Source organism: Thalassophryne amazonica, chromosome 20 (genome assembly GCF_902500255.1).
Source record: "Thalassophryne amazonica chromosome 20, fThaAma1.1, whole genome shotgun sequence".
NCBI lineage: Eukaryota > Metazoa > Chordata > Actinopteri > Batrachoidiformes > Batrachoididae > Thalassophryne > Thalassophryne amazonica.
In genome coordinates, this window is record NC_047122.1 from 44,968,279 (window position 1) to 44,982,112 (window position 13,834).

At 39.2% G+C, this 13,834-nt stretch overlaps 1 protein-coding gene across 1 annotated transcript in view; it reads left to right on the forward strand.

Moving 5' to 3' along the window:
- Positions 1 to 13,834, forward strand: part of necab1 (N-terminal EF-hand calcium binding protein 1) — a 98,574-nt gene that overhangs the window by 83,907 nt on the left and 833 nt on the right. Inside the window, exons 9-12 of the mRNA XM_034160142.1 lie at positions 3,256 to 3,309; positions 5,869 to 5,981; positions 8,352 to 8,429; positions 13,544 to 13,635. Of these exons, the coding sequence (XP_034016033.1) occupies positions 3,256 to 3,309; positions 5,869 to 5,981; positions 8,352 to 8,429; positions 13,544 to 13,635 (337 nt within the window). The remainder of the gene's footprint in view (positions 1 to 3,255; positions 3,310 to 5,868; positions 5,982 to 8,351; positions 8,430 to 13,543; positions 13,636 to 13,834) is intronic.

Below are 13,834 nucleotides of genomic sequence, written 5' to 3' on the forward strand. Positions count from 1 at the left end.
TCACCCTTTTATAGTTATCTTTACAATGAAAGTGTGTTAAGAAATTTGTTCTAGTAGTCTATGATGACTTTTTCACCTTTTTTCAGCATCATTATATGCAAATATTGCAGTTTTGTGCTTGTCCCACACCCAGACTTTTGATCTTCAATGATAAAAATGAATGGTAAAGAAACATTTTTTCTAATGTTTTAAAATATCTCTGAATAAAATATCAGTAAAATAATCAAAACATAATTGGGGTATTCAATGTCATACAACTGTTGTGATTTTTTTTAACAAAATGTAGTTGTCCCACACTATTGCCGTAATTTCCACCACAACACTGTAATGTCCCTTTAAACAGTTTGTATGAAAGATTGTTTGGGTAGTTTCTATGGAGATAAACAGTGACATCAGAGCACATGTATATAGTGCCAAATCACAACAATCAGTTGCCCCAAGGCGCTTTATATTGTAAGGCAATGGTGTGGTGTAAATTACATTTACAAGGCCAATAGTGCCCGTAGTTAAAGAATCACCCACATATTTATGTATCTGTGTTTCTGCATGCATGTATGTATACAGGTGTTTATACAATTCTTATTCTTATAGAGTAAGTAAGTAAATTTTATTTATATAGCACCTTTCACAGACAAGAGCCACAAGGTGCTTCACAACATAAAAGCAGAGTACACCACACAAAACATCAGACAATGGCCGAGACATAAAAACATAAAACATAACATAGGATAACAGAGCAGCCTAAAAGCTAAGCAAACACTTGAGTAAAAAAGAAAGTCTTAAGTTGGCTTTTAAAAGTATCGACAGAGTCCAGTGAGCGCAGAGAGAGCGGGAGACCATTCCAAAGCCTGGGAGCAACAGCCTGGAAGGATCGCTCTCCTCTGGTTGCAAAATGGGTGCGAGGAACCATCAACAGATTTTGGTCCACAGACCTCAAAGCCCTGGCAGGGGCATAAGGCTGGATAAGGTCACAGATATAGGGAGGCGCCTGGCCATGTAGAGTTCTAAAAGTTAAAACCAAAATTTTAAAATTGATCCTGAAGGACACTGGCAGCCAATGAAGCTCCTTTAAAATTGGGGAAATATGAGTCCTTCTGTTAGCTTGTGACAGAATTCTTGCTGCAGAGTTCTGTACCAACTGCAGTCGACGCAACTCCTTCTTGTTTAGACATGAAAACAAACTGTTACAATAGTCTAAATGTGTTGACACAAAAGCATGAATAATAAGCTCTAAATCATTTCGAGACACCATTTTCCTGAGCTTAGAGATGTTTCTTAATTGAAAGAAGCAATTCCTTGTCAGCTGTTTACAATGCTGTACCAACGACATGTCTTTGTCAAAAATGACACCCAGGTTTCGAAGACATGATTAAGCAGACTGGCCCAGGTCTCCCAAGTACTGCTGAATACCTGGAATATGGGCATCAGGGGCAATAACCAATGTCTCTGTTTTGTCTGCATTAAGCTGAAGAAAGTTATTCGTTAGCCATTGTTTAATTTCCACCAAACAATGGAGGAGGGAATCAAGCCTCTTAATCTCAGATGGTTTAAAGGAGCAGTAAAGATGGATGTCATCTGCAAATAACTGGTAAGAGACATCAGTAAATCTTTGAATGATCCTACCTAAAGGGATCAAGTACAATAAAAACAAAATGGGGCCCAATACAGAACCCTGAGGGACTCCACATAACAGGTCCACAGACTCTGACCTTATCTGGTTAGCAAAAACGCTAAAGCTGCGCCCAGACAGATATGAAAAAAAAACACCAAAGAACTGACCCCGACAGTCTGACATGATCCCTCAGTCTATTCAGCAGGACCTGGTGGTCAACAGTATCAAAGGCAGAGGACAAATCCAAAAGAACCAACACGGTGGATTTCCCAGCATCAGCAGACATCATAATGTCGCTGGACACTTTCAAAAGAGCCGTTTCCGTAGAGTGTTGTGGGTATTAGGGTGGGTATTTATAAGCCTTGCTTCTCCCCACATCCTTTTGGTCACATGGGTACTATGTTGAGTTGTTTTGTTATTGTTGATTTGTGTGCCGAATAAATAAATTCATTTATTCATTCATTTCTAAAGCACATTTAAAGCAACAGCAGTCGACCAAAGTTCTGCACAAAAAGAAAAATGGGCACCAAGTTACGCGCAACCATAAGTAAATAAGTAAAAAAAAACAATAAAATTGCAGCACGCAATAAAATGAATAAGAACAGAATAAAACATAGAATTAAGAATAAAATAGAGATGCAATTGCTCAGAGAAAAGAAGTAGGTTTTTAAAGAGGATTTAAAAGTCTCTAGGGTCAGAATGCATGATCTACGCATGTGTTTGTGCATTAGTTCAATGATAATTCAGGTACAATGACCACATATTTATCAACATTGATATTAAAGACAACATTTTTGTGAATAAAAATAATACAAATCGTAATCACAATAATTATAAACATACTGGATAAATCAGAATTTCTGAAAATGTACTAACAATGTTTTAATGAATGTATTGTTCATAAGGTCGCATATGAAAGGTGTTGAACTTGTGTTAATTCATGATGGTTCACAAGATATTAATGCATGAAATTGTGCATAGAACATGCCTGAATTCATGATAATTCATACATTTGTACCGTAAAGTATTATGCTTTTATCAACACTATCTCACAGTACGTATTTATTGTACATTTAAAATGTTTTGACTTTTTCCTATTTTTGATATTATTAATTTATATTAGGTATTTCTTATTGGGTTTTTATATTATTTTAGCCATATATTTTATTTTTTCCCACTTTCTCCAAGAATATTATGTTTTCATTCATCATATTTTTTTTTGGGGGGGGGGGGGGATATTGGTTGAGGGATTTGGATTTCTCATTGAGTTTTGCAACAGATCAGAATCATGGGACAGTTGTGACCATTTTTTCCACTCTTGTCAACCTTTTTGGGGCGAGGGGTGCATTTTCCACAATTTCTCTTTTTTAAAAGTGAAAAAGTTGGCATTTAGGTTGTGTGTTTCACCTGTTGCACATTGATGCAGGAATATACTCAACTGCATTCCCATTTACTTTGATTTAACTCACAGTAAAAGACCTAAATTCTGTTAAAAGTTAGAAACTGGATTTTAAAAACCTTGAAAGAATTAAAGCATGCCTCTAAAAATGTGCTTGCACACAAGTACATGATGTTCTGTGTATTTAGCATATGGTGCAGTTTATTTTATTGCTGTTTATTTTGTAACTCTTCCTGTACTGCAGGAGATCCGCCTGGAGCCCGTCGAGGAAGAGGTGCTGGAGAGCACCGGCAAATCGGTTTGTTTTCTCACTTTTATCTTCTATCTTTCTTTCTTATCTGTCTGCAGCGACCACTTTATGTCACTGTGGTCTCGTACGGTGGCAGATTACCAAATGTGAGGCCACACCGATAATGAGCGCTCGGCAGTCGTCATAGCAACACCACTTCTGAAATATATCAGAAGTGTTATTAATTTTCCTTTGTCCTATTTGTCTTTGTCCTTAATCTTTCCATTTTAGGCTCAAAATTTTGTTAATGGCTTTTTTCTTATAAAATGAAGACCAAAGAATGTTGCAGCAGATGGAGGGTGTGAGGTGTAGGGAGAGATGTTTGTAAGATCTGAATGTAGATGATGAAAGGACTGAATTTCTTTTTTTTTTTAAGAATAAGAATGCACAAAACTGTTTAGAGATATTCAGTCTTGATATGATGCATTCTAAAAAAAAAAACAAGTTGCAGAAGAATATTTGTGGAAAGGCTTTTGATATATCCATCGTTTTTGTCAATCGTTGCTTTTTGAAAGTGTGTGCCAAATTAAACAGATGTCTTTGTGTTTGTTTGTAAGTCTGTGCATGCAGCATCTGCTTCACTCATTTCACGGTTGAGAAACAACAGCCGACCTGCTGAGATTTAACCTTTACAGCTCATTTCTCTGCAGCTCATCCAGCATAAACAAAGAGCATATCCAATAGTTATACTTTACTAAATGTGACGTTTGCAGACTTTAACTGCAAATATATGACGGCAAATGGGATTCTGTGGATATTTTAAAGCAGACTCATGTTTGTATGTTCCACTGCTATAATTCATATGGACATTATGGCATCATGTGCACATGATCACTCAACATTGATATATGTTAGCCCCACCACCACCACCAAAAAAGAAAATAATAATTTAAAACATCAATTACATATTACAATTTATATAATGGCTGAGTGGATCCTTGTCACTTTATTGGTGGGTTGTATGCCCCGTGACATGGATTATTCGTCCCATTGTTGCATTTAGAATGCAATTTGGTTCCATATGTTTGGTACCATTGCACGCTTCTTTTGTGGTGATCCCGAACAGGAGCAGCTGAAAGAAAAAGAAGAGCATGCTTCCACCACCGCCGTCCCGCTTGTGTGAGCGTGTGCGTGTGTTCTTCTAACACACACACACAAAAATCCCCCTCCACTGTAAGCCGTCTGGTGGCATGAAGAGCTGTCCGGATGAAAAGCTGACATGATTTTTCGCTGGACTGAGGAACTAAACAGTCTTTTTTTTTTTTTTTTTTTTGGGAAGTAAGAAGTGAGTGCACAGCGTCACCGGACTACACTCTGGATCCAGAATATCTCCAAAATGTATGGGTTCTTCCATGACATAATATCTATCTGTGGTGAAAGTTTCGTCAAAATCCGTCCAGTAGTTTTGACGTAATCCTGCTAACAGACAAATAAACAAGAGCAATCCGAGATTACGATATCCACCCACCTCCAACATTCAGTGGAGTCTTCCATGCCCTACTATCTATCTGTGGTGAAAATTTGGTGAGAATCCGTGAAGTAGTTTTTTTTTTGTTTTTTTTTTTTACATAATTCTTCAAAGCGTATATAAAGTGAAATCTTGATCCAGAATCCAGATACAAAATTTTATGGAGTCTTTCATGGCCTAATATCCATCTGTGGTGAATATTTCGTCAAAATCCATGCAGTAGTTTTGATGTAATCCTGCTAACAGTCAGAGAGACAGACAAATAAATAAACAACGATGATTTTATTATGTCCTTGGCAGATGTAATAATTGACTTCCACCCAAAAAAAACCCCAAAGACACTGAAAATTGTGGCAAATCCTTATCTAATATGGCTGAAGGAAATATTGCAGAAATGAACTTGATGGGAGTGTCGTAATTTTAGTGACTGGTCTGGGACTGGTGCACTCGCTGACTAAATGGTGTCGCAGCCAACTTAGGGCACAAAGCAGATGGTCACCCTACTGACTTTGATCTGCTTGACTTTTCTTCCTGTAATAATAATAAAACAAAGCCTGAGATAGTTTTTTCTTATCACTGTTGCCAGTGTTCATGCTCGTGGGGTGGGTAAGGTTTAAACCTAGAGCGGCACCTTGGGCGACTTTTGTTGTGACTTGGCGCTGCATAAATACATTGAATTTAAACCATGCATACAAATATCACATAATGTGGCACTCAAATGTCTCACCATGATACTCGTGTGTGAATTTATTTGTAATTAGTTGAATTCTGTGTTTCAGTTGGATTCAATGTGCTGCCTTGTGTTACAAAATGAGCCCTGAAAGGTTCCATCAGGCAGCTCACACATCATGACATTTATTCACAAAATGTAACCATTGCACAAGCTCGCACAGCAGATATAAAAGTCACATTATAAAGATTAAAATAATCGCCTCAATGTCCTGTGTGAGTCATCAGCGCTGCAGTAACACTGAACAACTGTGGCAACGCGCCGAGTGCCCTTTAACACTGTCAGCTTCTGTCTCAACTTCCTGTTCTTCCCATACCTTGATGTGTCATTCTATTAATTAAATAATTTAGATTTATTTTTGTCTTTTCAGCACATCCTGATAGTCCAGAGACAGCTGTCAGTGCTGGAGGAGGAGATGGAGGAGTTTCGTTTGGCCCTCAGGCAGTACATGGACTGTGCCTGCGCCCAGACAGGATGTCTACAGTCAGTATTTTATTTTATTTCTTTTGGATCCGAGTTCACGTACATGTAACTTAAAATACATGTGTTTATGCTCCTTGAACACGGCGCACTCATTAAAGCTACGGCTTGTTTGTCTGGTACCAAACCCATAATTCACTCCACATAAGTTGCCTGTGGTCCTCTTCTCACTGGTTTCCTCAAAGGCGGCCTAATCACAGCCGTTTATTTCAATATGGGCAGGTTTTATGTGATGGATCATTGAGGACTGATGACATAAACAAGTCTTTTGGAAAGTCATTGTTGCTGTATGCTGTGTTTGTAATGACTAAATACAACATGGACTTTTAGGATTTTACAGCAAAAATGACACCAACGTACCGCATCCCATGTACGCCATCTTTGCCCTGATTGGTTGTATGTTTATCTAGTAGCATCCAGAGGTAGTTTTGTCTGCGTCTGATGGTACTGCCCCCTGGAAAAGAACCATGAAGGGAGCCAGACTAACAGGTTGTAGGACTTAGGGGTCTTTATTAGCATAAATTGGATATATCATTCATAACAATGTGAATAATTACCTGGAACAACAAATTGATGTGTTTTCATGAGCTTTGAACGAGCCCTTAGGACCTACATGGTATCGGACCCCCTCAACAAGGCCACCATGATGCACATTCATGTTGATACAGTAGCCCAGAAGGGACATACGTATTCCACCTTTGGCATTTTGCAGCACAGCTGGGAAACCATAAACAAAAAAAAGAGGATGCTGGTTTTTAATGCAGCCAAACAAGTTTGAGAACCTTCATTTTTGTGAAATGGAGGATTTTATGGGCAGCACAGTGGCTTAGTGGTTAGCAGTGTTGACTCACAGCAAGAAGGTCATGGGATCAATTCCTACCTGTGGCCTTTCTGTGTGGCGTTTGCATGTTCTCCCTGTCTTTATGTGGGTTAAATAAAACATGTAGTCTGTCCAATCTGCTCCCATACGTATTTCTGAGCAGAAGAGAAGGCAAGGGAGCATGAAACCCACGATTAAAGAGGCAAAAAATATGACGGGACACAAAATTGTGACTGGCGATGGCATAATAGAAGGGGGAGGTGATGGTCTAGTGCAGGGGTGGCCAAGTTCTGTCCTCAAGAGCCACCTTCCTGACACTCTTAGTTGTCTCCCTGCTCCAACACACCTGAATCCAATGAAAGGCTCATTAAAAGTCTGCTAACGAGTCTTTCATTGGATTCAGGTGTGTTGGAGCAGGGAGACAACTAAGAGTGTCAGGAAGGTGGCTCTCGAGGACCGAACTTCGCCACCCCTGGTCTAGTGGTTAAGGCATTGGGCTTGTGATCAGAAGATCCTCAGTTCAAATCCCAGTCTGAGTGGAAAATCACTAAGGGCCCTTGGGCAAGGTCTTTAATCCCCTATTGCTCCTGATGCAGATGGAAAAGTGATATATAAAATGCAGTCTATTCAAAATGCAGTCTGCAGATGACACTAAGTCATGCATCACTGACAGTGATGTGATTTTGTCCAAATATAACGCAGGTGATTCAACACTGGGCTGAAATCAAGTATTTTCGTCCTTTTCTGACCCTCACATCATCCCACCAAGTTTGGTCCAAATTGGTTTAAAACTTGAGTTATTGTGTTAGCAATATAAAAACCCAACCAAAAACAACCCACTGTATGCACAACAGGTTTTTAAAAATGTTATTAAAATACAAATAATCCTTATAAAATTGCAGGGCAGGTGTTACGTTTTAAGTCGCACAATTGTGGAATCATCCAGATAATTGTAATTCATTTTACACACATATTAGAGAATATTTAAATAGTCTAACATTTATGTGTTATATTAAAATTCTGGATTCTGCCTTGACGTGATTCACTCATATGTAATCTCCAAAACAAAATGAATTTCTGACAAACACATAAAAAAAAAAAAAAACAGAATAAATCAGAAAACAAAACAAACTGGGCATCAGTGAAGTAATTTGTCTGTTCTGGTGAAACACAGACATGCATTGGCTTCAGCTGCTGAAATGTGGGCCAGCAGATGACAGAACATTTGATTTGTGTTAATTCCTCTATTCAGCTCACTAACCCTTGGCTTGTATAAGAACAAGTGACGCAGCTGAATCACTCACACATTAACGACCCCTGTGGTTTGTCACCTCAGGACCGTGTGACACTCACAGCTTTTTTTTTTTTTCCCCAAACACTCCAACTGTGTATGCATCCTTTTTTTCTTGCATCTCTGCTATTTGATAGTGAAGCCACACAGAAATGTATTTTCTAATTCACATTTCCTGCAGCCATGTGACATATGGTGTATTGTACTAATTACTGAATCATGACTTGTGTTCTGTGCCCTTTCTGTTTTTTGCTTGCTGCAGCATCGCGGTTCAGCGGCTGGCAAATGAATCGCGCTTCATTCTCTATGAATTCTGGGAACACAGCAACATGTGGAAGAAGTAAGTGTGCATCATGATTAATGCAGCACGGCCTCCTCAAATAAAACCTAATGATTTTCTTTTTGCAGCATGACTTCACTGAGCTCTCAGTGTGTGTGTGTGGAGGGGGGGGGGATTCTACACTGTGAAGATCACAGCATTTTATCTTCACTGACAGCAGCAGGAATTCAGCGTAGACAATAACATACTGCGTGTGCATGATTGGATCACACACACTGTCTCATTTGTTATCTGCCTTTGCAGAAAAGCAAAAAATGAAATGCTTCACTCATATTAATTAGGGGCTTAGAATGCTGTAATTTGATGAGTAATTACATAATTTAAGTACCTCATGGAGATACACAAATACTGTACTGCTACACAGGCAAACCAGATCTGATTGCATTTTGTGCAACTGGCTGCACAACTGTGAAACAATTCGGCGATAACTCAGTTACAAGAAACAGGTCAGATAATCTACACCCATATGGGCAATGACACCCCCCCCCCCCCCACAACTTGGAAGGTCAGCAAGACAGTGAGTAGTTTGATTATAAAGGTGTCATGTCAGTTCAGTTATACTTAGCAAATTAAATTACGGTGGCTGACAAGGTCCAAATGCACTGCAAGAAAAAAAAACCATTTGCATAGTCTTCAAATGCGCTGCAACTAGAGAAACTATTCAAAGAATAAAACAATGCAAACAAAGAAAACACATGCAAATAAAAAAGGAATGAAAAACAAATCCATCATTGTCAAATGCGCTGCAAATAGAGAAACTATGCAAACCAAGAAAGCACATGCAAACAAAAAACGCTGCATAGCGTTTCTGTATTTGCAGCGTATTTGGCTGTTGCAGTGCGTTTGGCCTTTGTCGGCCACCGTATTAAATAGCTGGTGATATTTTACTGTATTTTGTATGACAAAGTGGGTGGTGGCGAGAACTTGTCAAAATGTAAAAAAAAGAAAGAAAGTGCCACCATTATATGATCAAGTACCTCCATGAGAAAGGATTACCGTATCAGCCTGAATAGAAGATGACCTGAGACAGAGGGGAGATAGTAGAGGACTGAGCTGAGACATGTATGCACATCATTAAATATCCAAATAAAATATCAAAATTAGAAATTTTACACTCCTATGACCCTTCTAAACATGCATTGGTCATTCTGAACATTTTGGAAAATCTGTAGCTGCTGCAGTTTAGAAAATACAGCTGTATTTGAAGTAACACTCTGGACGGGAAAGGGCGTGGTCATTTTTTAAAAGGGCGTGGTAATTTTCAGGGTGTTCATCCCGGATAGAGATTTTGGCACATATCCCAAGTTGTTCATTGCAGTCATATTAGTCTAGAACAGTTATCCTCTCCTAAATGATGTGCATACATGTCTAAGATAGGTTCTTGACTAAGAAATAAAACATTGTGAAGACCAGAAGTACTGCAGTGCAGCGAGGAGTGCTCTGACCTCTACAATGGAGAAACCAAACAGGCGTAAGACAAACTAATGGCCAAGCATAGGAGGTGCACTTCTGCTGGTCAGGATTCACCAGTACTCCTTCACCGACAATGCTCACATTTTGGACCAGGAACATAGATGTTTGAGTGAGGAGTAAAGCCAGACATCCAGTGACAGAGGTCTGACACATCACCTGTCCGCAGTCCGCAGTCTACCATACTGTGCTTTCATCTCTTGCCAGTCAAATAAATAAACCATTTCACTCCTCCTCCAAAAGTGACAGACATTAGGCTAAAGGCCCTTTGAGGATGGACATGATTGTGACAACCTCCAGTTAAACAGTGGCTATTATTTACACTTACAATCATTTACAATGAAGGATCCTACCTGGAGGAGTAGACAGTGGGGAAAAGAAGTATTTGATCCACTGTCGATTTTGCAACTTTTTCCACCTAGAATGGAGAGGTCTGTAATTTTTATTGTAGGTACACTTCAACTGGGAGAGACGGAATCTAAAATAATAATTAAAAAAAAAAAAACAGAAAATCATATTGTATGATTTTTAATTAATTAGCATTTTGTTGCATAAAATAAGTATTTGACACAATAGAAAAACAGACTTTAATATTTGGTACAGAAACACCTTTGTTTGCAATTACAGAGGTCAGACGTTTCCTGTAGTTCTTGACCAAGTTTGCACACTGCAGCAGGGATTTTGGTCCACTGCTCCATAAAAATCTTCTCCAGATATTTCAGGTTTCAAGTTTCAGCTTCCTCCAAAGATTTTCTCTTGAGTTCAGGTCTGGAGACTGGCTCGGTCACTCCAGGACCTTGAAATGCTTCTTATGGAGCCCCTCCTTAGTTGCCCGGGCTGTGTGTTTGGGGTCATTGTAATACTGGAAGACCCAGCCACGGCCCATCTTCAATGCTCTTACTGAGGGAAGGAGGTTGTTTGCCAAAATTTCATAATACATCACCCCATCTATCCTCCTTTCAATATGGTGCAGTTGTCCTGTCCCCTTTGTAGAAAAGCAAACCCAAAAAATATGATGTTTCCACCCCCATGCTTCACGGTTGGGATGATGTTCTTGGGGTTGTGCTCATCCTCCAAACATGGCGAGTGGAGTTGATACCAAAAAACTCTATTTTGGTCTCATCTGACCACATGACCTTCTCCCATGCCTCCTCTGGATCATCCAGATGGTCACGGTGAACTTCAAACAGGCCTGGACATGTGCTGGCTTGAGCAGGGGGACCTTGCGTACCCTGCAGGATTTTAAACCATTTGCTGTTTTGCGGTTGTGAATCTCATTCCATCTCGCGGTCCGTGACTCATGCGAAAAGTCAGTTTCAGCAGAGTTACAGTTCAGGGCACAATGTTAGCAAACCTCGTGAAGTATGGACAACAAGACAACATCGGGGCACAACAGAAGTCCATCACAGGTGCTACACCTCCTCTAGATAACCCTGTTAACTTGGAAGAATGTGTCATGATCATAACCGCCCGTGAACTCACCAGATCAACTCCATTAACATCCTTGCTATCCATTATTTACACGCGCTGTGAGATGCCGGAACTCTGCCAGCTCCGCGGTGCATTCTAGGAAGCACAGAGGGCCGCCAGGAGGATTATGGGAAACATTAAAGTACTGAATGATTGCATAGTGTGGTACTGATGTAATCTTTACAACTGTGGTCCCAGCTCTTTTCAGGTCATTGACCAGGTCCTCCTGTTTAGTTCTGGGCTTTCTCAGAATCCTTCTTACTCCACGGCGTGAGATCTTGTATGGAGCCCCAGACTGAAGAAGACTGACAGTCATCTTGTTGTTTCTTCCATCTATATTATAATAGCCAAGTAGCCTCTGTGTGCGTGTGTTTGGCTTCAATCATGCAAAAAACAGGGAGAGCTGATATTTGACGTTTGGCATGCTCTCAGAAAGGATGTATGAGAATGTATTTTGGGTCAAGGATGAATGCTGCGAAAATGGAAAGTTGATAGGGCTAATATTTTTGGAGAAATTAGCAATTTTAGCTAACCAATAAACAGATGCTATGCTGAAATGCACCATGGGAATTTGGGGTTTTAAATGTTATTATTGTGGTTCATGTTAGTTTAACAGTGTTGTAAGTGTTATTGACTTATTGTGATTTTGTCACTTTAGTTAAGTTGCTGTTACCATGAGTGAAATGTGTATTGTGTTTGATATCCACCCTGTTTGTGTCTAAAAGTAGAAGCATCTGCATGGAAAGACAAACAGCTATGTGTGCATGTATAGAAGTAAATCTGTGCCATTAGTGTTTGAATTTCCAAGGTTGAATTTGTTTAGCATCAAAATATTCAGCCTCAAAAAAAAAAATTCAACCTCAAAAAATAGAAAAGCAGGGAGAAGCAATTAAAGTCTGTCCCAATCGTCCAACATTCAGCCAATCATGTTTTGCTCCATTGGTCATGTGACACAGACCAAATCGAAAGAAGAAGACGTGATACATCGGTTACTTCTCGCTGCTTTTCTGTTTTTTAGGTTGAATTTTTTTTAAGTTGAAGTCTAAATGTTGATGCTAAAAAAATTCAACCTTAAAAATTCAAACAGATTTCAAATTCAAATGTTTGCTGTTTGGTGTGCTTATGTATTTTGGGTCAAGGATGAATGCCACCAAAATGGAACAGTGATAGGACTAATAGTTTTGGAGAAGCTACGAATATTAGCTAACGGTGCTAATTACATTTTGGACTCACATGCCTTTCTTTATATTAAAAGCATGAGTTTAAGTGCATAGAATTGTAAATGCGTTAAACGTACGTGGATGACAAGGAAGTGAAAACACTTATTTCCATTGTGTTCCAGTTAAAAATCAAATGACAAAGAAGAAGTAATAAAATAAAACAATAATAATAATAATAAAAGTGGGTATATGATAACAACAACCTAAACAATTTATAAATACATTAAGACAGTAAATTAACATTCAAAATTACATAATGAACAGGAAATAAAAGAGCTGAGATCCTCTTTTAAAAATTGTTGAGGTCTAAGGTTCTAAAAATATTCTGGACTCACACGCCATTCCAACTCATTGCTTATTACCACCCACTTTAGAGCCTGTGGATCCCCACAGGCAACACCTAATTTTCTAATAACTGCTCCAACAGTTGTTGTCTTCTCACCAAGCTGCTTGCCTGTTGTCCTGTAGTCCATCCCAGCCTTGTGCAGGTCTACAGTTTTGTCCCTGGTGTCCTTAGACAGCTCTTTGGTCTTGCTATGGTGGACAGGTTGGAGTGTGATTGATTGAGTGTGTGAACAGGTGTCTTTTATACAGGTAACAAGTTCAAACAGGTGCAATTAATACAGGTAAAGAGTGCAGAACAGGAGGTCTTCTTAAAGAAAAACTAACAGGTCTGTGTGAATTCTTGCTGGTTGGTAGGTGATCATATACTTATTTCATGCAATAAAATGCAATTAATTATTTAAAAATCATACAATGTGATTTTCTGGATGATTTTTTAAGATTCTGTCTCTCACAGTTGAAGTGTACCTACGATTAAAATTACAGACCTCTCCGTTCTTTGTAGGTGAGAAAATAGACAATGTATCAAATACTTCTTTTCCCCACTGTATCTGAGTGTTTTGTCCCAGATACTTCAGATGCTGAGTGAAATTTGTCATTTATTCTGCACAGTCACCTCCAGACCAACTACAGCAAGACCTTCCAGAGGGGCAATGTGGACTTTCTGGAAACGCCTGAGGCCATAACCACCATGCTCGTTCCAGGTAGGTACAAACATCATCCATCATCATGTGCAACGTGTATAGAGCAGCTTTTAGTAGGTCCATCATCACACACTATGAAGATCCCACAAAGTTTATTCAAAAAGTCCAAAACTCCAAATTTACACCTGGTAAATAGGACACAAAATTCAGTTAAAGCCTCAAGGTCTGAACGTATTAACAGTCAGGTGATGATCTCTGT